This window comes from Antrostomus carolinensis, unplaced genomic scaffold (genome assembly GCF_000700745.2).
Source record: "Antrostomus carolinensis isolate BGI_N321 unplaced genomic scaffold, ASM70074v2 scaffold16536, whole genome shotgun sequence".
NCBI classification, from domain to species: domain Eukaryota; kingdom Metazoa; phylum Chordata; class Aves; order Caprimulgiformes; family Caprimulgidae; genus Antrostomus; species Antrostomus carolinensis.
The window spans coordinates 1-27,863 of NW_010324079.1; the positions used below are offsets into that span (position 1 = coordinate 1).

At 36.5% G+C, this 27,863-nt stretch overlaps 1 protein-coding gene across 1 annotated transcript; it reads right to left on the reverse strand.

Annotated features, from left to right (window-relative positions):
- Positions 1–2,513: 2,513 nt before the first annotated feature.
- On the reverse strand, positions 2,514–27,836 carry LOC104518235 (plastin-1). Its single transcript, XM_029085656.1, has 16 exons — positions 27,767–27,836; positions 23,448–23,611; positions 22,035–22,164; positions 20,241–20,373; positions 19,309–19,390; positions 17,838–18,003; positions 17,600–17,742; positions 15,984–16,079; positions 14,211–14,406; positions 12,497–12,517; positions 9,154–9,232; positions 7,907–8,021; positions 6,585–6,718; positions 5,329–5,452; positions 3,138–3,262; positions 2,514–2,652 (listed from the first exon to the last, which is right to left on the reverse strand). The coding sequence occupies exons 1-16, from the start codon at positions 27,834–27,836 to the stop codon at positions 2,514–2,516; spliced, it is 1,917 nt and encodes a 638-aa protein (XP_028941489.1).
- Positions 27,837–27,863: the final 27 nt, after the last annotated feature.

Here is a 27,863-nt window from a genome sequence, read left to right on the forward strand (position 1 = left end):
GGGAGGAGCCCCGGCACGGGCCCTGCTGTGTCCGGCCCGCTGCCAGGGCCGCCCTGGCACAGGCATCAGTCTGGCTTTGTTTCCTCTCCTCTCGCGGCTCCGTGGTTTACCTTCCCTCCCGGCAGCATCCAGGGGACCGGAGTCGGCCGGGGACGGGGCCCGCGCCCGTCGGGAGCTGTGAGGAGGATTTCGCGGGTTTCCTTGAAGGGGGCTTGTCTCGCCACACGGCGAGGCACCGAGAACACCCACCGCAGCGCGTCACCGGCATCTCACTACCGACTGTCACCATTTCTGCGTTTTCCCTTAAATCTGCTTTTCTCCCGCTGCTGCAGTAACTGCGGCCCTGCTCACCCGGCAGCACAGCCCCGGCAGCGCTAGCTTCCAAGTATTGGTTAAACTGCCTTTCATTCACTTTCCTCTTCTGGGAATACTCCTAGAAAATCCATCTATTTGTTTTCCCTTTTCAAAATAAAATTACGTGCTATTTTGTCCATAAACTTCAAAAAGACATATATGAGCTACCAGACACAAACTTAATTTTTTGTGCATTCCTACACAGGGACTTACAATTTATTTCCTCCGTGTATGTTTGCAGCATGTAGAAGCGCAGAACCAGAGTTCACAGCTCTACTGGCTTCAGCTGAGCTAAAAGGATTAATTTAAGCTGAAAGTCTGCCTCACTGTTTTTTAGGTCTCCTTTAGAAAAATCTTGTTTCATTAACACTTGCAGTCCTTAAAACCAACATTATTCTAAGACAGTTCTTTTCAGATAGTGATAGCTTTCATTTATCCTTCAACGTGTAGCTCTTAGTTAGCCTCTATGGCAAACGTTTATGCCGAGATGGTTGCCCCTGAAAACCCATTTCCAATTGATCAGGGCAAGTTTAAAGTAATTCTGAACATATAATAATAAGCCACATAATTGTAGCAGATTTTTTTCCTGAAGAGAACAAAACACTACAGCAATAGTTCACCCAACAGGAAATATTGACCCTTACAGAGTAAGTTGCCAAGTGTACGTACAGTACTTTAGAATTGCATATTGCAAGAAGAGATCATTTATTCTTGCAGTTAGAGATTAAGTAAACCTCAATTTAGCTCATGTTGAATGAGGACTTAGACTGATTTGTCTCCAAAATCAGGGCAAAGAACTCAAATTCTGTACAGCACTCATAGTTTGGAACTGGGAATAGAAACCAGGTATCAAATATTAATAATTTATTCCTGTCCAGAAAATACAAACCAGTAAACAGAGACAAATGGATCCAAATCCAAGCACTTAATTCTCTCAACTCCCAGGATCCCCTTATATAACAGAAATTGAATGGATGCATCTCCTTTTGGTAATGTATTGTGCATGTGCTTAGTCCAACAGTTCCCGCAGCATGCTTCTTGGGTTTTGTCACGCTTGGGACTGTTTTCAGGAGCTGAGAGAGGAAGAAGCAGCCTCACACTTAAACCCACAAAAACAAAAAACCATCTCTCATTTTTATTTAGTTCTTTCTGTTTGGCTTCTAGTAACAACTTTATTAAACATCCAGCTCCCGCATGTTTGGTGAAAATTTACAGCTGCAGAGAAAGGAGTACAAACACTTAACTTTACTAAGAAAACAATTATAGACTTCATCTCATCCAGACAACACACCAGTCTTTCTAGACAAAACTTCTATGATACACACTTAAGGAAAATCAAAGGAGTAATCTATAAGGAAATACAATACATTAATGTGAAACCTCAAACTGGACTGGCCAGCTCTTTATTGTTTTCTTAAACATATTTTATGAAAAACAAAAAAAATTCAGATGTTTAGTCCAACTGCAAAAGCTAGTGCATACACAGACCTAATAATGACATTACATTTCTGCTTACTATTTGCTGGGTTTTTTTTCTTAAGACAGACCATAAAAGTTCCTGCTCAGTAACAGAACAAAACTACTACATATATTTACAGATTATTCCCACAAAATTTTCATCAGCTTTATCAATATTTATTAGTTTCCAGGCATTGTCACAGGCCTTCACTTGCTCTCACTGAAGTCAAAGACAAGACTCTCATTGGCTTCAACAGGAGTTAAGCTCTCAAAGAATAAGGCAAGGATGGTAACAGTTATGAGTAATATAATAGGATTGGAATGCACCTTGAGACTTGTATGACTACATGTAAGTAACACCCACAAATAGATCCTGAAATAACATATGTAAAATGATGCAGATTCTTAAAATGCTACAGAAACAAATACAAATGAAGCTTGATTAATATTGTGTCGGGGTTTTTTAAGTAATAGAAATCTGTGACGCTAATTTGGTAGCAAACGTGTGCCGAAAACAGTATTACCCATAAATAATCAGTGTTATGAAATTGAATAAAATTTTAACTAAACACATTATTAAAATATAATTAATGAGTATATCTGTGCATACAAATTTTCTCATTTTATACTAAGCTTCAGAACTCTGTAAACTGCGAGGCATTCATCATGCTTAACATGGCAGAAAGTTGTACTACATGTCTTCATGATTTTATTTTGTTCAATCCTCTTCCCATTAAACAAGCAAACACTGTCATCACCATTTTTGGCTTCACTTCAACCAGATCATCTGGGAGAGCATATATACGAGCACCAATTTTTCGAGCAACTGAAATGGCGTACCTTGGAAAACAAGAGAAAATAAACACTGTTATTTTCCTTGCATCTGCTAGTGTGCCAAGATTCACAACAACAACAACAAATTTTAATAGCAGGATATGCCTGTTCAGTCAGTACTAACACTCTATTGGAAAGTGGACATTATTGTGAAGAAAGCATGCATTAGCAATTGTACTGGCAGACATTTTGCTACTGCTTATCAAAGCATTTATTTTTGTCAAAAATAATATGGATTACGGCAGGGTGCTAACCCCTCAATTGCAGTGCAGTGGTGGTAGGTCATATCAGCCATGAATTTCAATTCATATTTTAAATATGCTAGAAAAATAGCTCTAGAATACCAGACTTTATAATATATTCTATTTGAAACATATCAACTAATATTAGTGTAATGTCTCTCTCAACAAATTAGTAAATCATTCTTTTCACCATTAATTCATGCATTTCCTGCACTTCAGAAAAATACGAAGTTTTCATTTAAAACTTACTTAGCGTTATTCAATTTGTCTTGGTAAGAAAGATCTTCTCTCTTGACCATTTCTGGACGAACTGCTTTTGGTGCAATGGCATCTATTAAATCTAGGACAGGTAAACTAGTGCTAATTGATTTATCCTAAAAGAAGAGACTCAAAAGATTAGTACAAGGAATTTGCTTTGATTATTCTGTCTTCACAATGCAAAAAACCTTACAGCACATCTTACATACCTACTGAAAGAGAGCAGCATATTTTGTTACTTCATTGCGTGAAGGCTCCCCCCACCCCCCCACCTCAATCTGAGGTCTAACGTTCTTTTCCACAACCAAAATAATAAGGTTCACACTCCCTGTTGATATTATTATGACACAAATTGTTTACATTTATTTGATGAAAGAAACTCCCTCCCTTCCCTAAGGAAGGAAGGGAACTTTGAAAGAAGTCCAAGGACCAGACTTTCAAGGCAACAAAAAGGTATTTACATTCCCTAACTACTTTCATTTTTCTCTTTTTCTTTTAATGAAACTATTTTTTATAGTACTTATGGTCACTCATTTTATAATTTTTAAACTCAGATGGTACTCTGAGCTAGTACGAGCAGTCTGTGTTTTGTATTTACTGCATGGACATGTGTTTTCTCCCATTCTTAAAACAGCAACTGCTATTGCTGCAATTATTTCTTCCCAACTGTTGGGGCAGATAAGCAGCTGATGATGTTAAACCACTAGTCAGCAGACAGTGCCAGTGAGGCTGGCTCTGCTCCCGGAGGCGCTCAGTACGTAAGCCACAGGACATGGCAGGCTTCACCACCAGGTCAGAACTATGATTTCAAATTCAGTGAAATGCCATAGAACCACTGCATTACTTATACATTTCAAAATAGCAACAGAAACTTGCTTGAAGACACTGAATGTGTGGAGTATCTCCCCAAGATCATAAGCCAAAAACCACACCTTTGTCATTTTTATTGTTTGAACTAATGGCAATTCAACAGGACTTCACTTTTATAATCCACAAGCATAAGGGACCTCTGCTTTCTCTGCTACACAATCTGCTTGTTGCAGTAACCCCAAAATACAGTCAAAAATACAAATTGTGAAAGACAATATATACGTGAATATTGCCAAAAATCAGTAGTAAAAATAGGTATACTGAATAATGTCACTTTATATCAGTAGCTCCTTATCTTTATGCTCTACTATCAGTTGAATTACCTTAAAAACACAACCAATGCCCCCCAAAAATCACATGCATACCAAAAGCAAGATGTTGGGACAGATTCTCTTTGTACTTTCAACTTATTTATACTATCATTATTACACTTTATGTAGAAATAAGAGAAGCAGCAATCCCTTTTAAGAAGACAAAGACTTAAGTTACCTTCTAGAGTAAAAAAAATTAAGTATTTCGTTCTATAAAATTATTTGATATAACCTTTTGCCTAGTGGTTACCTAATTCAATTTAGTAACACAGTGAGCTCTCAAATATTTAACTTGCTAGGTTCTTATGTTCCTGTTGTGGACCACAGACATAACTGTTTCAGAGTATACAATGAACCTGCATAAGAATGTTATATTTGCATGCTAGTCAATTATTAATCTACCATTTCTAAAGAATGAAATTCACACAGCATGACACACCTGACATATGTATAACTTCTTTCATGTTTAACACTAAAAATATGAAAGGAAAGCTTTCTTTATCACACGGCAGTGACAATGCGCTGGTTAACCTGAGCTCCCTCTCCTGGCTCTGTCAAACCTGAGTACATCTGTTTGTCCAGCTGTTATTAAAAGTGTCAATTTCCACCCCCCACCCCTCCCCCCAGTATTTCCAAAATGGCTCTTCATGTTTTACAAGTATTAAAGTGTTTATATCAAAGAATTTGGAAGATATGACATGTTATGCCCAAACACTGGTAACTTCAGACACAAGCCCATTTGCAAGTTTAGCTTTTTCTTTTTTTTTAAGGTTTCTTATTTTGTTTCGAATCTTACAACATCTTTTTGTTATTTTGTTCTTTTGTTATCAATAGACATGTATAATTCTTTTGAAGATTCATAGACTGTCAGAAATACTTCCTTATACAATTATGACAGCTGATGGGAGAGCCACTGTTAAAGCCAAATTGTTAACAGATCAGGTTAAAAATCCCAGATCTGATTATACAAGGAAAGAAGAAAACTAAATTATTTTGGTTACCTTGAAACTTGTAATTGAAGTTTTCTTATTTGCTTTTGTAAGTGTCTGATTCACCCACTTAATAATAACGTTATCATTTACTTTTTCCCCCTCTCCAAGGTCTGATAGTACGTTCAAAGTATACCTTTAATAAAGAAAAAAGAGTCTGAGTTAAATTGAGTGGTAGAACTCGATTCTGCTAACAGTACAAAGCTACAAGCAAAAGTAAAATACTACTTCAGCACAGTAACAACGCCAGGGAAGTGGTTGAGTCACCATCCCTGGAAGTATTTGAAAGATATTTAAAAGGTATTTAAAAGATGTGTAGATTTGGCATGGTGCTTAGGGATGTGGTTTAGTGGTAGACTTGGCAGTGCTAGGTTGCCAGTTGCACTCAATGATCTTAAAGGTCATTTCCAACCAAAATGACTCTATGATTCATAAGGTAACCTTACCTTATAAACTAAACTTTTTAGTACTTTAAATCACTTTTTTGGTTGTTGCAAGAATGAAATAACACGTTCCAAAAACCATAATATCCACTGTTACATCTTCATATATTTGTTTCACTCAGTACATCACAAGTAATTTTACTTTATAAGCTTAAATGGCTCCCTACCACCCAAGTCACCTTGAAAACTTAAGTCACAACAGTCTGAGAAACAAAAAGCATTGAGTGCTTTGGGGTAGGTGTAAGAAAATTAACTTGTAGAAAATGTTTGCAATAAAATATTCTTTATTGAAATCAATTTATAATATGTTTTTTTTCCTGTTCAGTGCACTAGCAAGATTTTGATTTTATGATAGTTACATTAATATAGCTGTGATGGCCTAAAAATTTCTTCCCATTTTAACTTCTGTAGCATACATCACCTCTTCTTTTTTATCTTTCTTTTTTGAATTTACAAATATTTAAATTACTCTCTATTTACAGAAAGATACATGGAATCAAAATGCAAAAAGTTGTGCTTTTTTTTACCTGCTGCAGGATTTATAATTTTAATCACAGTTTTTAGTATATAAGATTTTAATTGTCTCTAGAAATGGATGCGTACACACACATACTATTGTGGTTTCAATCACTACACAGTATGTAGAACTACAAAAAATGTATAAAAGTTTATCTTAAAGATATTTAGAGACGTCTGTCTAAAATACCTGTTGGGTGAACTGAACACCAGCTTTTATTTGCCTTGATATACAGGGAGACACATATACGTACGTGCACAGATACATATAAATATACACACATCTATCACATACTGTGCCTAACTTACCTTCTCATCAGCTGCCATATCAAAGCCAAAGTCAGAGTTGGATTACCCTCATTTAGATCGTGTCCAGCAATACCAACCAGTGAGAATTTGGCTTTTGTCTTCCCGAGTTCTACTGCATAATTGCAATTCTCAATCTAAAAATAAATGTTGTGTGCAAATAATGAAAATATCTTAATATTTCTATAATACAGACCTACAGTCTATGTGTATTTTGAATTACTTTGGCTTACTGTTACTGATAGTGAGATTTGGATCTACAGAAAGATTTCTAGACTTTCTACATTTTACTATAAATGCAAGTATGCAAAATTCCAATTATAATACTTTTTCACACGTGAGAATCATAGAATGGTTAGGATTGGAAGGGACCTTAAAGATCATCTAGTTCCAACCCCCCTGCCATCAGCAGGGACCCCTTCCACTAAGACCAGGTTGCTCAAAGCCTCATCCAGCCTGGCCTTAAACACTTCCAGGGAGGGGGCATCCACAACTTCTCTGGGCAACCTGTTCCAGTGTCTGACCACCCTCACAGGAAAGAATTTCTTCCTAATATCTAATCTAAACCTACCCTCTTCCAGTTTAAACCCATTTCCCCTTGTCTTGTCATTAGTTGCCCTTATGAAAAGTCCCTCCCCAGCTTTCTTGTAGCCCCTTCAAGTACTGGAAGGCCGCTATAAGATCTCCCCGGAGCCTTCTCTTTTCCAGGCTGAACAGCCCCAACTCTCTCAGCCTGTCCTCATAGGAGAGGTGCTCCAGCCCTCGGATCATCCTGGTGGCCTCCTCTGGACTTGTTCTAACTGGTCCATGTCTTTCTTGTGTTGGGAAAACCAAGATCACTTCCACTAAAGCCAATGAATTAATGTATACTTACATCAAAATTGAATTTGGAAAAATACCGGAATGTGTTGTTCTTAGACAGTAATTTTTTTTCCTCTACATTTCTCAATTCATAATGATCACAAAACTAACTGAAAGCTTGGATTCTGCAAGTCTTGCACAAATTCTCCTGGCAGCATAAAACTGCTCTGTGAAGAAACACCTCACAATATAAGAGCATCAGGCAACAATAGCTGTATCAGGCCTGAAACTTTTATTTAAATACTCTAATTAGACCCTAAATAAAGTATTGCAAAAAGCGTCTGCATTTGTAAACTGAAGTGACGTATGCCGTAAATGCTATTTATTCCTTGAGATAATATCTGGAAGACTTTTTCTGCTACTCAGACTGTCTGAGTAGCACACAAATTTAGACAACACAGATTAGTACAAACAGCACAAAGGGAGACAGTGAAACTGGGCTGCATTACTGAGTATCTACCCACCTTTTTCATATTACCACCAAGCAATGGATAAGGAGGTTTGTTGACGTGGTTCCAGTCAACCGGTACACGAGTCATATCATACAATTGGAAGATTATTAAAGCGTCAGAGAGGTCACTAAACCAGAGTAGAACAATGTTTTTTAGTATAAAAGCTCATATTCATAATGAAAATGTTAAGTACTTAAGACTTCTCAAAGTGTAATTAAGTTGCTGAAAAATTCCAGTCACATAAATAAAAATTTGTGTTGTTCTGTGGAGAAACTGGCCTATATCCTAATGCTTGATTTCTGCAATTTTTTTTACATTAAATTGTGTTTTTAATTTCATTGTTTTCACAAATCTTAGTGAAGTAAGCACAGCTACTGGTTTTACCAACTTTAATTAAATAATTGCTTTCATTGAGTAGGCATAGATAAAACATCTAGTTAAAAAGTGTTCATTTATTGATCTAATTTTAGTTTCCTCAGAACTTTCCAAAATGTTAAATACTCATGCTTCATCTGCACCTACAGATGTATTTTGCTAAAAAATAATCAAAACAAATATACTTATCTTCTGAAAAAAGAATATCAGGAAAAGTATTATCTTCCCATTACAAATTGCATTCCTGATAATCCCCTTCAGCTACTTGTCAAATGAAATTCTCCATGTTAAGCAGTCTACAGATGGTATCACTTTACATGAAACCTAATAGCAAGTATACACACAAGCAGATGTTCCCAGTTGCTCCCTATATTCCATCCTTTATGGATGGGATTTGAATCAACCGCTGGCACAATTTGAAAGTGATCAGAAGCATCTAAAAGTCCTTCATTCTGAGGGAATACCACACTGCATAGATTCTTACAGTCTACTCGGCAGATGTCTATCTATCCTCTCCTATAGTTTAGAATTATATGACTGTTTTAATAGGTTTGTGGTCATTTCATCTGTCATGAGACAAAATAAAAATCATGCATTATAAACCACAATTATCTTAACTTTTTAAGAAACATAATTCAAAGTACAAGTGAGGGGAGCACACCAAAACTTTTTAGGTTTTCTAACATTTCTAGATCGCGAGTAGAATATCTGAGTCAGATACTGCTTAATGCAGTTCTACAGACCAGTTTTGAAGTTCCTATCACACTGTGTGGAAACCTAAAAATCACTGTTCTAGTAGAAATACAACTTCCCTTACTTCTTCCCTTCTTTCTTCCCCTGTCATCCAAGGGAAATCAAGTTAGGTTTTTTTAAGAAAGCCTTACCTGTATAAATGATTAACAAATGGGCTTACACCCAGTGAATTCATCCAGTTTCTGAAAGTCCTTTCCTCCTTACTTTCTCCTATGGTGACAAATATAATACTACATAAATGATTGGAGAAAACAATTTAATAAGTAATATTTAAATGACTCTCATACCTGCCCCCCCCCCCCCAAAAAAAATAAAGTAAACCCCTTCCCTAACAGTAGTCTTCTCCGGCGTTAAGTTGAGGGAATCCTATCAAATTCAGAGTCCCTCAGTTCTGAGCACAAGGCCCCAGGCACTACAGGGAGTACTATTCAACAGTATCTTTAAATCTGTTTGAAATGACATATTTTTATTAAAAGTTAGTACTAACACACTTAATTGCATCAAACTACAGAAATTACAGTTCCACTTCTCTCCACGCAGAAATTCCTGGTATTAATTTATGAAGGTCCTCCCCAAAGCAACAGACCTCACCTTTTTAGTTTTTAACACTGAAGACTCAACAAGGCAGTACTCTATTGGTTAAATTTGTGAAGCTATTTAATCCTGACAGGAGGGTTAGTTATTCCTCCAGTTTTAACTAGCAACTCTGCTTATGAGAAATGCATAAAATTCAGTACAGAAAAAAAATCCCAAACCACGTGATTTTCCTGACTTAGCTTGTTTTTATCTGTTGTCATCATGAGTTCTTCAACTATGCTCTTTCTCAGTAAAGTTATAGTTTGCAGTAATACATTAATTTTCTACATATATCACCTAAATTTTAACAACATGTCTTGTGGCCAATTGCATGAGACTCAGTACCTAAATTTTTACAATGTATCTGTGGCCAACCACATGAGAATCAGTGCTGCATAAGCTGTTTTCTCTTAAATCCAAGAAGAGCATTTGAGAAAATATTTAGCCTGAATATGTGAGCTTGGAATAACCTCATCACTTTGTTCCCCTGGGCCGATAATCCACAGTTAAGAAAACAGAAAGGACATTGAGAAGGGAGTAAACCTCCACAAACAACGAAAGAACACATTTCTCAGGACTGAAACACATAAAAATCCAAGTAAGATTTTTCTTTGCTTTTATCGTTTGTTCCTTAGAAGATAATAGTACCAAGTTTGTCTAATGAGGTTTATGTAGCATGAAAACAGTCTCATTTAGTACTGTAGTTCTGTGGTGACTAGAGAACATTGAATGTTTCTGCAAAATGAAGCAACTGTATAAACGTTTATTTATCATTAGATTAGAAAGAAAACCTCTTAAAAAACCCATTATTTTTCCATTAAATAGATCTATGTCATAACTGATTTTTAGATAGAGGTTACACAGTTTTAATCTAACTCTTCCCTTTTTATACAAAAAGCTCCAGATTTCAAAACATATTTATAAAAAAAATGAAACTCAAATTTCAGCTGTAACTGTAATTTTCCAACAGAATAAAATTTTAAAAGTTTCAGCCAGCTTACTAGTTACTTTCCTTTCCAATTATTATGAAATAGATTATTTTCATCCTACTGATATATTTTCTTTCTAAATTACAAGGTCTTTCATATGCAATTCAAACTAGTATTTGTTTCAGATTTACTTGTAAAAAGTACCAGAGTCACTGAAGAATATAAGCTGAAATAAAGAAAAATACTATTCTGCAAGGTCTTCAGGCAGTCAGCTTTGTTTCATATATTTCTTCCCAAAAGACAACAAAGAATCACATTTTATGACAAAGTTATTAAAAATATCAGTGTTTTTCCATAAAAAGATACAATCAAAATACAAGCATGATATATAATTTAAGTTTACAAAGAGTAACTTAAGAGGTTATAGTATTTTGAAGCAAGGCCCTTTTTTTTTTTTTTTTTTTTTGAAGTTTTTAGCTTACTGAGCTTTAAGTTGGTTGGCAATACCTGAAATACTGACTGCAAAGTGCTTTTTAGGAACACTTGTCCATTGCAAAGGCAGTAACAAGATTATTTAATGAACTCTTACCAAATAAAGCGTAGCTACAAAAACAGATAACTCAGCAACTGCACTCAGATTGGGAATTTTAAAATGCATGCTTAAAACTGTTGAAAGAAGCCAAAGTAGCCAAGCAGGAGCAAGAGCATGCAAGTTGGGCAGCAGCCTTTGGATAGTGGGAATCCAGGAACTAAACCCAGCATATATTTAATATGCCACTCTAAGCAAATCCCTTTATCATGCAACACATAAGCGTTCATAAGTTTTCCAGATGGCTGAGAACTGACCAATTTTTTCTCTCTATTTTTTATTTAAAATATACCTGGTGATCCTATCAGGAGCATATCTTCTGCTGAGTGGTGCAGCAGATAGCCAAAATCATTGGAAAACTGCAGAAAGGGGTCAGAGATACACAAAAGAGAGAGGAGCAAATTTGGTAGTATCCTTTATATTTATTGCCATCTCTTTCTTTGAGATCATTATACCATGGAACTGAGTGGGGAGTAGCCATAGGGCTGGGGTCAGGAATCCAAAGGGCTCCAAATACCTACGATTCTCTCTGAAAGACAACAGAGCTCAAGATTCAGTTTGCACCCTAAGTTCAGCTGGCCTGAGTGGGAGTAGTTACTTCTCTCATGGTGACAGCCTTGAAGGCTGCCAGTGGACTAAGCTACAGCAGCAGAGGACATCTACACTGGAGGAAACATGGGTGAACAGAAGTTCCTCCTCTTACTTCCCCAAGAACTCAGCTTTCTGTGTGACTCAAGACTCCAAACTCTGCTGCCTTCCCCACAAGTGAGAGGTTCCTCAAAGCAAAAGTCACACTCAGTTGAAGGCTGTGCACTGACTGAGGTCAGGACTCCCCACTCCATTCCCACATAATATCAAACATTCATTTTGCTACATCAGTATACCTGAGGGATATGCTCTCTGTACACAAGTGCACATCACCAGACTCGTTAAGCACTGTCAGAGCAGATGTCAATTTATGCACAGTGTTCATTATCTTAATGAAGAAATCACAGCCACTTCATACTCTTTGGGTGGAACAGTCACTGAAAGGATGGAATTTATGCAAGAAAATGAAGACTCAGAAGGCTCTACTCACCCACACAGGCCTACAGCTTTACATCTTGGTTCATGGAAAGCCCCTACTGGATAAACCCACAGGAAGAACTATATGGCATTTGACTTTCTGCAAGTCCTGTTCCTATTTTATGTGCATCATGTTAGACCCATGGGTTTTATTTTCTTCTCTTTTACTTATGACGGCATATTAAAGAATAGAAAAATACAAGAACAATGCAAAAATCAACCAGAAAAGGACAGAGATGATTAAAACACTAGGGAAAAAAAAAAATCATAGAATAAACACTTTTATGGAGTACAGAAAAGTACTAAATACAGTACCTACATTAGGAGGGGTCAAATCTGGATTTCATGAAGCAAAATAGGAAAGCATTATAAATTATGATTCAGATTTCAACAGACAATCTATGATGACACTATAAAGAAATGAATGTCTTATATATTACACTACCTTGAGAAAATATCAGTAAAACGACAGGTTTTTTATGAAAAAAATAAAACAAATTAACAGAAAAACACATTAACATCGCCTTTTGGCTGAAACAACTATTTTGATAGTTTAGATCTACATGACATCACAGGAATTTTTATATGGGGACAAAGGAGAGTTATCTACTTGCCTTTTAACAGATAACATTGTCATGATTATCCACCTCTAAAATATATACTATAAAAGTTAAATTTGGCCAGTATTTATCCTTACAAATCTAGCATTCAGGTGATTGTAGCTTTTTTACAAACTGTTTTAGCTGAGACTTTGATCTCATCTAAATATTTTAGGAAAGTTCAGAAAGTAGTTCAGCTGGTTTTCACCATGCCAATGAAAACTCTTCTAAATTTGACCTAGTTTTCAGTAATTTGAGTAATGCCTGCAACTTTATGTTCAGAACAGAGAGGCTGAACTGAACTTATTCCACCTCCATACAGCTCCTGTATGCATTTCCAAGAGCATACATTTCTAACAAAATTGCAGCAGAGGACGAGCAGGTCTTTCCTTCAATCATTTGTCCTGGACAGCAGGGACTGCAGTGACTAGGGATATCCCAGCTGAAAAGGGAAGACTACCTTCTGTGCTCTGATACCTCTACCACAGCTGGCACCTAGATGAAACTACAAAAGCAGGAAGCCTGAAACAGGAGTGGTCTGAGGGATACAAGATTTGTGACACAGGGATGCAGCAGAGCAGACAAATTATGAAAAAAAGAGGAGAAAAGGAAGATGGACTCACCTAGATGGAAAGGAAACCTGATAGGAACAGTAAGAGGAAGGCAGGAGTAGGCAGTGCAGAGGAATGCGTGAACACTGCTGATGATTCTCCCGAGCGCGGCACCCCTGATTCTCACCATTCCTTTGAGATCAGTGAGCAACTGTGATATACACTGGCAGGAGCCGTTTCACTGTCCTAGATCAGCTGGTCCACAGAAAGGGTAACAGCCAAAGATTGCTACCAATTATCCCTTCATCTTCAGCATTAGAGACCTGAACTGTACTGTTAAAATCCAAACTTGCTGATGTGCTAGGATCTATGTAGGTTGCTGATGCAATACATTAACCTAGGTTGCTGATACATAAGCCTTTTGTTTAGTATTTTCTGTTTTAAAAGGCAAACTAATATATATACACACATATATATAAACACAATATGGGAAAAGTACTTTAAAAGACTATTACAATTGCATAGTATAGCACTGCAAATTAGGGAAAGCTAGAATTTTTGCATCAGCTAAAATATAAACAGTATGGAAAGAAGCACAGGAAACTGGAAAGGGAATAATAGGACAGTTTTTGCTCCTGGAAATTAATAATAGAAGGTTATTGAGGCGTAGCCTTTGATCAGGTTAACACAAGTGGACAATATTCACAGTAATGGGGACTTCTACTACAGGCTTATATTGAAAGCTAGTGAGAAAGCTCTACATGCTAGTGTTAACAAAGGCACCATCACATAAGGATCCTATATCACAACCTAGAAGGAATACTTAAATAGAAATCACTAATATTCTTATCTCCTGTATGCTTAGCAAGTTGAGTGTACCTTCTAATAAATTGAGATCATAAGATGAATTGTCAGGCTTGTGTAGGGCTGGATGTGTGTTAAAGAGATTTGCAACAAAAGCCAAATTGAGTTTAGGGTTGCCTGCAACCACATCAGCTGGAGTTACAAACTGTCTGCAGCCCAATTTATCTGCCTGTTGGAGCATGTATTCAGCCCTCCTCAAGTCATTTTTATCCTAAAAGAAAAAAAAAAAAAATGTAATGAATACTAGCATGTTTCAATTTTTTACTGAATCTTTAGCTTGGCAAATCTTTACGTGACTCATGCCAGTCTCTCCCTCATTTCCCCAATGTTCCCCCAATGCCTGAGCTAGCTCTTCCAGCCCATAAGAACTCCTCTCTTCCCATTTTCCTCCCACTTTCCTTCAGTCTTTTGCTTCTGTGGCTGCCTGCACAGCATTCCTCACACATCACAGCAACAGCAGTAGCAGTCAAGATGTAGTGGTTTTATTTTCGTTTCCAGACTGTCGATTCCCACACTGCATATTCTGCTCTGTGTGGGATAGGTTCACCATCACTGCTTTAAACTGATATTCCCAAGCACAGTAATTACAGATGATGCCCAAAACCCTCAATAAGCCCAAATCCTTCAGAATGTGACAATCCACTACCTTGCTTTCCTTATAATATTTTTTGCCTCTGAATCATCTTAACCTGGTAACCTACGTGTTATTTCATTTATTCATCCTTATTATTAATCTACATAGAATAAATCAGTCTTCAAAACTGGGTAGCACATACTTTTTGCCTCTAATATTCACAACACAGAGTTACTATTTATAGGGAAATTAGTTAGTAATTTAATTACTGTTAGAATTAAGAATTAATTGGTACACTCAACCAGAAAATTGCTCTAGAACAAGTTATTACATGTTATTGACACTGTTTTATAACCCATTACAGAACATGATCATATGAACTGTAGGAAATCACAGGGAAAAAATTAACTACTATCCTTTCTCACTCTCCAAAAAAAAAAAAAAAAACAAAACCAAACCCAAAACAAAAGCAAAGAAACAAAGCAGAGCTCTTCCCATGAAGGAGTTCAAGAGGACTAAAGCTTGTATGCAAACATAATTTTGCATGTCAGTTTTCATGATTATAATAAATAACAAGATTCTACTTAAGATCTGAACTGACAGATAAATATTTAAATCTTAGGCAGGCAAGCTCAGTTTTATATCAAATGCATCATCAGAATAATCCTTCCAACAAGCATTATGTAGCAGCTTAGAGAAAAGTGTTTTCACATCTATCTAGGCTGGTTTTAGACCTCCTACCCCTTTACAACTTAAAGCTTGATGGTTGCCACACTTTCTTTTCCTGCTGGTTATTGGAAGGGCTCACATGTTATTTTTGAAAGCTATTTGGTTTGAGGAAGGATCACAAGGTTTGTGAAGTTTACTCTCTTTCTCCGTGCCTGAATTCCAGAAGAGTAGAACTGAAGCAGGATGTTATAATATTCATGTTGGAGGACCCAGTTGAAAATAAAACACAGTTAGACACAACTTCAAGTAAAACGTAGCTCCAAATTTTAGACTGCAGAATGCATTATCCTGTTTCAGCAGCACCCTGGAACTTTACTCAAGTTTTTACCCATTTAAGCTTTTGTGATATTGAGGAATCTGAGTGAGATCTTGTATGCGTTACAAAACAAAAGGGGATTCCAGGACAGCCTTGTAATCAGAATGTTGGATACATACATAAAGTTCTCAAATAATTCCAGTCTATTTTTATGTTTCTGGATACTTACATGAAATCCTGAAAAGTCAATTTTAATGGGCAATTCATCAAGGTCATCTCCTTTGGGTGCAATCTGATTTAACAGATGGTAGTATGCTCTTGAATCCTAAAAACGAGTAGTATAATATATTTTTTTTTTTAAAAAGCAAGTATGTAGCCTTTCATAGCCATTTACTGCTCATAGTCCAATTCAAAAAACACAGAAGTAAAAAATATGGCACCATAATTTCAGTGACTATGGATGAGGTCATACAGCCATTTTACTACAGTATTTCACACAGAACTTACTTAGCTAGATGACAGAGAAAAGGAATGTCTACTAATTATTCTGGACAACGTTAGTTAAATTTAGTCTGCTGGATGAACTAGACAGGTATAATTCAGATATTTAAGGCAAATTTATATAGGTTACCCACAAAAAAACCCCAATATGGAACTTATTTTAAGCATTGGTATTTTATTCCTTCACTGTCGTTTTCAAACAGGCTTTTACAAAAATTTCCATTTCTTAATCGTCAAGGTAATTGGAATTAAAAATGGAGAGCAAAATGGCTCTTTTAGGATGAGACTATAGCGACAAAAGAAGTTATATTTATTTGACATAGTTTTCAGTATGCTTCTGTTTCCCCCCTTCCCCCCCCCTCCGCCTAAGAACTAGGAAAATAAACAAAAACCTGCTAGTTTTAGAAGTATTTAACAGTTCTCTTAATTAGCATACATAATTTTTAACATAGTAGCAGTTTTCCTACAAAACCCCTAGTTAAAGGTTTGCTTTAGTAATAGCCTTGGTGGCATTTGAAAATATACAACTACCAATTAAGGACATGTTTTTTTTTCAGTGAAAAGAGGTCTTATCACCCTAGGGAATCTTCCTCCTTTAATTTTAGTTTTTAAAAGTTGGGTTTTTTCTCTCTTCAGCTGGACTTGTTACAGTATTCTGCATACCTTATGCAGAGTGACTTAAGAGAGAAGAATTATGCAGATCTGCCATGTGCCCCAACAAACCAGCATGCTTTTCAGCCCCCTTGTGACAGTAAATTGGCACACCAGCAAAGCACAGTGACTGAGGGGGCCTGCTCTCTCCTCAGATCAAGAACCAGTAGCTACCCCAGACAGGGCTCTGCGTAACTGTTCTTTCCTCAAGAGGTTTCCTACTCTTCTGCCAAATGCTAGGTAGGAAGGAAGGGCAATCACCATTAGCAAATATGCACTGGGAAAAGATTTAAAGTCATACACTTCTTCCCTAAAACAAAACAACACAAGAAAGAAAAGATGGGTTTCTGTAGACCCAGGAGCAGGGAAGGACAGACAGGACAGGAATATGGCAGTGTGAATTGTCCTAAGGAACTCCAGTAACAATCTTAAAGCATTAGAACTCCCTTGAATATGAGCTTGTCTGAAACGTTTGCTTTACATTGTGATGTGGTAATACATTGTCTGAGCAACTGAACAGGATACGAGAGATCAAAATAATGCTCTCCCAGTGTTGAAAAACACAGATGAACTTATAGCTAGAAAAAGAAGATGACTACTGTTTTCTAAATACTTATGACCTGGCTCATTTGTTTCTATGCATAGTGTGTTTAAATACCATTATGTTCAATTACCAGAGGGATAACTACATACCTTAATGTCTTGGCTGAAGTTACTGATTTTCTGCCATCCCGCATTGGTCAGATGGTAGTTCACCCAGCGTAGCAAGAGCTCTTCTGGGGAAAGCTTCATTAACTGATCTAGTTCTTCCCCTTCATTTAGCAAGGCAATAAGAGCTAAAAGCAAGTTTGAAAGAAAGCTGAAATAATTGCAATTGTGATCTCTGTTAATTCCAAATTGCTGACATCACTACACCTGGCATCACTCTTACCTTCATTTCTGGAGATCTCAATATCGGCAAAAAGACCAACTTTAATGATCTGCCACAAGAGTCCTAACACCAAGTGTGGTTTTCCTTCTTGCAAATCTTGTGATCCGATATTAACAACTGTACAGCCAATAGCAGATGCTGAGTTCAGAGCCAGGTTTAGGTTTTCCTATTTGAAATATTGTTTAACAAATCTATGAGGATGTAATTCTTAGTAAATGTATTAATATTAATTTTTTTAAGTTTCAGAAGTTATAAGAAATAATGCATTAGTTCAATGGTTCCCAGTAGAAAATGTACTCAAGAGTTTTGTGAACCACCATGTATCTTACCAAAATTTAATGGAAAACATTATTGACAATGTTTAATATGGACCCAACAAAAAATCATGGACCACCTTCAGCAGCTTGGATTGCTGAGGAATGCTCTAATCAAAATATTTTGATAAGTATCACATACACAAATGAAACAATATTGCTCAAAACATCAGGGGCTTGATCCTGTGGAAAAACGTGCTCAATATGAAATTCTGCCCTGTGCAGGAGGCTACTGACATCACTGTCATCCCATCTTGGATCCTGTACAGGCCAACATATTTATTCAAGCAACTGTTAAACCGTAATTGAATGGACAGCAGGAGAAAATCATGGTAATTCAATATCCTGACACTGAAAGTAAAGCTGAGGATTGTCATAGGTGAAACATTCCAAGAAAAAAGTACCAGGCAGCTCTTGTAAATATTACTCTCTATCTTCTTCTGTCATATTTTAGCTATCTACAGAGACAACATAAACACATGTAGTATCATCTTTGCTGACACATCTTTAAATAAATAGAGATTACTAAACCCACTTGGAGAATTTAGAACATGGTATGTTTTAACTTTTCATATTTTAATGTCACAGTCTGAAATGAAAGCCTGTCAATTAACTGAAGTTTTTAATAAGGATTTTTTTTTCTCATTAGGCTGGTAACTTATGAAACTACTTCCCTCTTCCAGACCTGTTTTCTTATACCCAATCTGAAGTTGTAAAAACTGTTTCTCCCAAATATTTTCATGACTTCATACACAATTAAACATAGAGCTTCCCATCTTCTGTCCAAGTCACCCTCCAGTATTGAAAATTCATCATCCTACTATACAGCATACAGCCACACAGATACTTTCTGCATTGCTAAAATATGACCTGACCATCCACCAGAAGTCTTAGTAAAGCAAAATGACAAAAGTGAAAAGGGAAAGACCTGAAGGAAAGCATGAAAAATACAAGTTTGCCTGCACATCATTCTAAGAAATAGGAGAATTCAGCAGTTTATTAGAAAATACAATTTCATGCTTTGACCTTTTTTAATACATAGGGTCTTCTTTTTTCCTCTCTCCTCCAGGAGAACTGTCATTAAAACATTAAAACAAAGCTATAAAAAAATACTTCACTTTTTCTTTGTGGCAAGTTCCTATCTGTGCAGTACTTACAGAAATAGTGAAAGGAGTGAGTTTCTTCTTATTAATAGCCCTTTCATCGATTGTATCTGGTTGTGAAAAGTTGATCATTTTGCTAAGGAAGAAACGTCAGAGTTTATTCAATCTTTAATTTATCAGAAAATATATTATTTGATTATAAATATTTTAAACTAGCTGTAAATATTTCTGACAAGGTGAAAAAAAAGACCATCTAATTTTCTAAATTTCCTCTCCCTGTTAAATGATTGCACATTCATCCATAAACCTCCAGATAATATGTAATTATAAGAAACTTGAGCAATTGGTTTTTATACTTAAGTAACAAAGCATAACTGTACTATTAAAAAAAGTTATTGAGAAGATTAAAACTATAAGCTAAAGACAATTAAATAGTTTCTAATGAAAATCTTTGTAATATAACCAGTGTATTTCTGCACTGCATTTCTACAGTATCTTGCATCTACAAGTTACTGTAGATGGATCTCAAGGATCTCAAAGACTAATTCACTTCAATACTAATAAGCTAATCCCTCGTTACCAGGGTATATGAATGAATAAGTACTACTGGTTTAATTTAACTAACTAGAAAGTTACAGCAGACTGAAGTTAAGGGACCTACTATATGCTCTCTGTTTTGCCACTGATTCAATTCAGATTTCTGTTCCTTCCATCCTACGATTTAGTAACTAAATTTAGTAACTTTTAAAAATATTTGAAATAGCAAAGATTTCTAATTATTTCAGCTAATGAATATATAAACAGCCCGCACATATCTGATGTGTATAATTATGGATGTGAAATGGAAGCCCACTTCTATAATATATGCACAGAGTCACCTAAAAAAATTGCTAAAAATAACATTTCTATGGGCAAACAGATTTTCTGCATCCTACACATTCTTAAAATATTTAAGAGTGGAGTTCTGACATTAAAGCTGGACTCACCAAAGAAGAATGCCATCTGCAAGAGATTTAAAAAGACTGGCATCTGATGGGTTCATAGGTAGGAGGTGTTTACAGTCTGGGTCATCTTGTAGAGCTTTATTTATCCAATTAACAAAAGCAACTTTTTCCTCCTCTGAAACAGAAAACAGCATTAAAATAATCCATTATTATTTCCATGAGCATATACTACTAAACATCAGACTTGGGTCAAACAGTTTCATCTGCAACAAAACCCCTTAGTTTCACAGGGGCCGCTTATGAAAAGAATCAGTGGGAAAGCATCCAAAAAATGGCAAATACAGATTAATCTTTCTCCTACTGCACTCTCTAAACATCTGGTGAATTTCTGAAGGATAACATAAAAATCACAGTGACATAATGGGGCATCATGGCTTCAGTTTCTCTGCAATTACAATGAAAAGAGGGAAATTTGTGATCTGAAATATGCAACATCTCAATCTATACACCGTTGGTTTATAATGCACCATTTCGTTCTGCTTTCTGCAAGGATTCCGGAGACTGGCAGTATTTTTGAGAATGTCATCTGGATTACTGCGTTGTACTTCGCTGCGATAAACTTAAAAAATGTTTAGTACCTCAGTTTTAAATTCTCTTTCATATTTAGTGCAGAATTTATGTATGTAAGAATGCTTATTGGGACAACAGTCAATCAAGTATTAGTATCCAAACTCCCAGACAGTATAGGTGGTATTCACCTCACTTACCTCAAGAAGCATAAAAGACAGGTATCTACATCTGACTCATTACACTTCTTTAATTGTCAGTGGAAAGAAATGTGAAATTTTAGTGCACACTTCATCTCATCATAAACTAGATGGCTGATGAGGCCAGGTCAAATGAATTGCAGTCTAGGGGGATCAGTTTCTCTCTACCAAAAATGAAAGGGAGTCTAAACAATTAGCTCTGACATTGTCCCCCCTACAGGCATCCTTTGAGATGGAATATATCCCCTGTTTTGGAGATACACCAAGTGCAGCTGGTGCTATAAGGATAATACCTAGTGATAGGGTATCACCACCTTTAGCTAACTGAAGTTAATCTTCCTCATATATAGAATCTTAACACTCTTCTGGAACCACAGCAAATCCCAAACTTGAGTCACCAAAAAAGTTGCAATATTACTTATTGCAGTATGATGCTGGGAGGTAGTTAACATTCTGACCAGGAGCTGCAATGCAGTTAGGCACAACTACCAATGCAAATGACGTGCAGCAGGGTGAGGTAGAAAGAAACAGAGATCAAATATTAAAAGCAACTTCTCAAGTATGAGAATGAGGCTATGTAAAAATCATATGGGAGTGAACAATTCTGTAATGGCATAGACACAGCTGAGGAGGTCCTCCCATCCAGAAGTAATATGTGGGTTCTTCCATTTTAGTTAACAGTGTGGAGATGAAAATGAGGATTCATTTTTATCTGAACATAGGAATAAGTAGATTAGCATGTAATGAAGCCAAAAACTTTACTAGCATTACTAGAAGTATGATAAAGAGGTCCTTTTTTTATTTCCCCCACATGCTGTCAGTGATTGCTTTAATTTTTCACTCTAGCAAAGATGCCTAACTTACTTCTGAGCGCAGCATGAAACTAACAACTGAACAGCCCACATTTTAATAAACTACCACCCACACTTACCTTGTCCATCTCCACATGTTTTCTCTGTGTTAATTTGCTTTCAACAGTAACTTTTTCCAGTTGTTTTTTTCTTTGTCTGTAGTACAAATTTAAAGAGTCTTCCTCCATGCAAAATTTGCTTGTTTGATTATTTCTTACCTGAATAAGAGTGCTGTGTCCCCTCACTAGAGATTGCTGATGTTCCTCCAATTGCTGTAATTCCTTGCTTTTTGTTTATTGATTTTCGGAAAGATTTGCTAACATCTTTACTTTTCAGTTCCTGAATTATCTGGAATAGGAAAAATAGAGAGCACTTTGTGATTGACCATACCTTTAAATAACTAAGTGATAACCATGTAAGTAGTCCAGAGTCAGTAATTAACTGGACTGCCTGTCTTTGGTATTTACATTGACTTCTGTTCTGGGGAAAAAAAAAAATCAAAAATTACTGTATGGGTAGGTAAAACTCGTTTAAATCCCTTCATGAAACTTGCATACTGGATATCTAATATATTATTTTCTCAGGAAGTACCTCAAGTGCTACCTTTATTAAGTCATGCTATCTAGAAAAAGTAGGTACATAAGAGACTACACAATTTTTCCACAGATATCTTGGTAAACTAAATAAAACAACTGAAGATAAACACATTTTCAATGACTATAGCATATTTCTTCCACTTACTTCATCATATGCTTTGCAGTAAAAGGTTACTATGTGACATTTACACATGCTCTTAAGCAAGCTGACAACATTTTTCCACCTGTCTGCAATGTAAACCACATTGGATATATACTGATATCTCCTAAATTTGGCCAAATACTGTAGAGGTCTCAAAACTGACAATTAAGTATAAGTAACAGATACAGTTCAATACCTGGATGCAAATATTTGCATCTCACCTATTAACCACTGCAAATTAGACTCTTGGAAAGAAAGATCAATAAATAGTTCAACAAGCAACCTGCTGCAATTAGCAGCAGTACTCTACATTCAAAGCAAAAACTAATCATCCCCAAATACACACAAAAACCAACAGCCTGAAAAGTTTCTGTTTCTCTTAAATAAAGCACACTAGCCAGTGATCCACATTTTTAAAAAGTCTAAAACTTTCAAATTTGTTCACTAGAAGGGAAAAACTGTACCTCACTCCCAGTAAAAAATTGCCTTTAGTATAGAGATTAAGCATAGTAGTGCAAGCATTAGTTTACCACTAAGAGAATTCAGAGGCTGGTATCGAATTATCTAATCTTTTGACAGGGCAAGGGCTGACCCAAAAGTTTGTAAAATATGTAGTCCTTCTCCTTATCTCTGAGGAAATAGAAAAATAGGACTAATTGAAACTACTGTGCTCTCACAGGCTGCCCAAATGAGATTTACTAAGTTAAATGAGAGAGTGAAATATAAAGACTGGAAAATAATCACATAGGATACTGTAAATTGTCACAGAAAACTTTCCCACTCTTAGTTATTTGTATCAAAACAGTACTCAGTTGTACCATTTAATTCAGTTTTCTATCCTAGTTCTCAACAGATATCAGACAGCAGAGAAACATACAAAGGCTATGACTTACAGAGACAAATTCTTCAAAGTTGATTCTCCCATCCTTGTTGGTATCTGTCACTGCAATGATTTTTTCTACAATCTCACGGACTTTGTAACCGGGCAAGGGCAGACTTGCTTCTTTAAATAGGTCTTGAAGCTCATAATCACTGACATACCCGCTGTTGTCAATATCTATGAAATGAAAGCACAAGTTATTTTTATGCTTGTGTAAAGAACCAAGTATAGTAACTCTTGAGAATAAATAAAGTGCAAGAAATACAGTTCTAGGAGACAAGTATTTCTTCTGACATAGATAAGGAAGCACTTGTGGATTAGAGACAGAACTTGCTAGGATTTATGCCATCCTGTTATGTATTTTCTCAGAAACTACCTTGTAATCCCAAAGTACAGCTATAATAAGGTGGCAAATTTGTAAATAGCGAAGTTTGAGGTTTTTTTAAGACTTGGAACAAAATTCTCTATAGAACTTCAAGTGAAAGGGAGGTCAATGATTATATTCCTACAGTCAATATTATACCATTCACAATCAGTAAACTCAAATCTGATGCAAGCTGTTATTAGAAGAGCACACTTACACAAGAAAAACTACTGACACAAGAACTCTGGTCAGACACAGGTTGCCCAGGGAAGTTGTGGATGCCCCCTCCCTGGAAGTGTTTAAGGCCAGGCTGGATGAGGCTTTGAGCAACCTGATCTAGTGGAAGGTGTCCCTGCTGATGGCAGGGGGGTTGGAACTAGATAATCTTTAAGGTCCCTTCCAATCCTAACCATTCTATGACTCTGTGAACTCTACCTGACTCTGCATTTTGCTTCTTATCCTAGTACCTAACAGGTGTTTTCTGTTCTTCAAAACTTTTGATGTGGTTAGGCTTACCTGTGAAGAATAAATCTGGGATGATCTGTATCTGTTTATTAAAGGTGACCTTTCTTAATCTACTAACTAGCTCTGTTGGGAGCAATTTCTGCTGCCGCCTTCCCTTACACTTGGCTCCCAAGACCACATGTCAGGAATGTCCATGTACAAAGTACCAGAACAGTTTTTTCAACAAGAAGTATGGTATAGCTCAACAATTGTGGAAAGAAATGAATGGCTATATCACATAAAAATAAATTAAGAAAAATTCAGTATAATTTGTGTTACTCATGCTGAATAATGCAGTAGCACAGAAGAAAGTATAAAAATACCCTTTGTTAGGCCAATCTGTGTGCAGAAAGCTGTCATGAATTCTTGCCTTAGCATAACAAAGCACCATTTTACAAACCTATAATATGTTTTTATCCAATGTAATGGATTAATCAAACACATTAACTTTCCTATTTTTTATATATATGCTTATTTTCATATATATGTATACACATGTGTATATATATATTGTAAACAACCAGAATTTGACAGTGTCCATTAAAATACCCTTACCTGTAGTGCAATGTCTACACAATGGATAGAAGTACTTTTAAAAGCAGAAAAGCCATAGTCCATACACAGTATAGATGAAGCTCAAACACACACAAGAAATCATATCCAGCAAAACCAGTGCTGGATATAATGCCCATCGTTTTATATATTTAATGCTAATATTTTCCATGTTAGGCAACAATTTTCAGGACTTGAGGGTACTAGTGGATGAAAAGCTGGACATGAGCTGGCAATGTCTGCTTGCAGCCCAGAAGGCCAACCATATCCTGGGCTGCATCAAAAGAAGTGTGGCCAGCAGGCTGAGGGAGGGGATTCTGCCCCTGTACTCCACTCTGGTGGGACCCCACCTGTAGTGCTGCATCCAGCTCTGGAGTTCTCAGCACAGGAAAAACATGGACCTGCTGGAGAAGGTCCAGAGGAGGGCCACAAAAACAATTAGAGAGCTGGAACACCTCTCCTGTGAAAAAAGGTGGCGAGAGTTGGGGTTGTTCAGCCTGGAGAAGAGAAGGCTCCAGGGAGACTTTATTGTGGCCTTCCAATACTTGAAGGAGGCCTATAAGAAAGATGGGGAAAGGCTTTTAGCTTCCCCCCTAGTGGTAGTGATAGGACAAGGGGTAATGGTTTTAAACTAAGAGAAGGTAGATTTAGACTAGGTGTAAGGAAGACATTTTTTATAGTGAGGGTGGTGAAACACCGGCACAGGTTGCCCAGAGAGGTGGTAGAAGCCCCATCCCTGGAAACATTCAAAGTCAGGTTGGACGGGGCTCTGAGCAGCCTGCTCTAGCTGAAGGTTTCCCTGCTCACTGCAGGGGGGGTGGACTAGATGAGCTTTAAAGGTCCCTTCCAATCCAAACCATTCTATGATTCTATGACCATATTAAAGCTCTTGAAAAACATGAATTAATAGTATTTTCCCGGTTCTATGGGATGCATCCAAGATAAATAATTTAAAAGAATGTCACAAGTAACACAAGTCAGAAACAGAAGAAAAATGATGGCCACTTTTCTGACTTGTCAAGGTGCTCCCACTTGTTTTTTTCTCGATTATTAGTTGAAAGACCTCTCTTCATGTTGTCTGTAGTTTTAGAACTCAGCCAATAATACCAGAGTGGATGAATATGCATCATGTTACAGAAGGACAGGCACAGAAACACGCTTTCATCTCTCGCCATAATTGATTGCTATACAGTAATTTCCCTGTAATCTATACTACACTATGTAGCTTCTGTGCAGATTCATAAGTAGGTCACATTTCACTGCTGATGAAAAGCTAAAAATACCTGTTAAAAAATACCTCTTTTTGTGTTTTTGATACTACCAACAATTCACAAATCACTACACAGACAAACTTCATGTCTGTGTATGTATTAATCCATCCACTAGCTGGTTTGCAGACATGTAACAACACACGTAATAACAGTGTTGGTCTAAAAAGCAGAGGACATGCTCGCAAGCTCACTCAGATTACCAGCTATTTTATTTCTCTAGGTTCATCTTTCACTGAGGGTAAGTTTCCATGATGACAAGCAGAGAGTTAAATACATCCTTTTCTCTCAGCCTACCGATAGAGCAATTTATTGATAGCAAGCAATTTATTGATAAAGACACTGGAAACATAAAAATGAAAAGGAAAAAAGCTAAATGGTACTTAATTTTTATATTTTACAGAAAACAATACAGTAAGGAAGAAAATGCTTTTCAGTGAGTAGAAGCAGTACAGACAATTCTCAAAGATTTGAAAACATGCAGGTAGGAAAGGGAGAAAAAGAAGGAATGCAGACTGTGAAAAACAAATAAAAAGCTGTCAGACAACACCAGTGAGTATCTACCTATCCTAACACATCCCAGTAGATTGACACATGCGTACAGTGCTCTTTTCTTTGCTCTGTCTTTCCAGCTCCTGCAGGCTGTAGACTTCTTGAGCTACAGACTACATCAAGTTTACTGTTTAATAGCAACTCATGAATTTTCATCCATGGGTGTTATCTTATTCCTTTAGCATTTCTACTCTTTTGTGGTCAACAACATTCTGAGTCAATGGGTTCATGGTTATATTTTTTGGCATTAAGATCTCTAACAGAGCTTCCCAACAGTCTCTTTACTAAGCTGGAGTCTACTAATATGTAAGATTTCTTGCCTAAAGTGACCCTGTTCCCCCATTATGAATGATTACAAATATGTTTGTTTGATTTGCTGAGCTGCACAGTTACACATCACCCCCTCAGAACTGCAGCAAACAAGACATAAAGCAGACATGAACTTTAACATTCACAACAGTATTGCAATCTGGAAATAAGGGTTAGTTGCTATATAATTTCTCATTCTTTCTGTTTGCTCTCTGATTAATCTGCAAACATCCTGTCAAGCATACAAATTGTGCAGTTAGTTATTAACATCTGCTAGCTACAAAAGATCAAAAAATGTCCAAGTTTAGCTTACTTAAAACATAAAATCTGATCCAATAAATGAAAAGGGCAATCGCTAGTTCACCAAAGCATGTAAGTAAAACAAAACAAAACCAAAGTGCCAGTAATATAACATGAAAATATATTTGACAATTGGAGTTTAATCAAACATTTATTTTTTTTTTTAGATTTAAGGAGTTAAAAAAACCCTGAATTTTGAGACCTACTATGCTGCATATACAATAGCACAGATAATACAACTCCTCAGCAAGAAAATGTATCTGTTTTCATTGCTGAAGTTGAAACAAATTCATAAACATACATAGCTTCAGTGAAAATAAAGGGGTTTATGTAAACATTCTTATTTTCTTAGATATTACCAGAAACACAGAAGGAAAACATGACCCTATCAAACCAAAGTGATCCATAAAGATTTCTTCCACAAATCCTACACAGCTTCGCAATGTTAATGGCATCCTTATTGTTTTCTTATTTAAAACATACCTATCTTACTGAATGCTTCTCTTAGATCTTCAAGCTCTTCACGAGAGATAGTAGTTATATTGTTTTCCATCTTTGGACAGCAGGAAGTGTCCTCAAT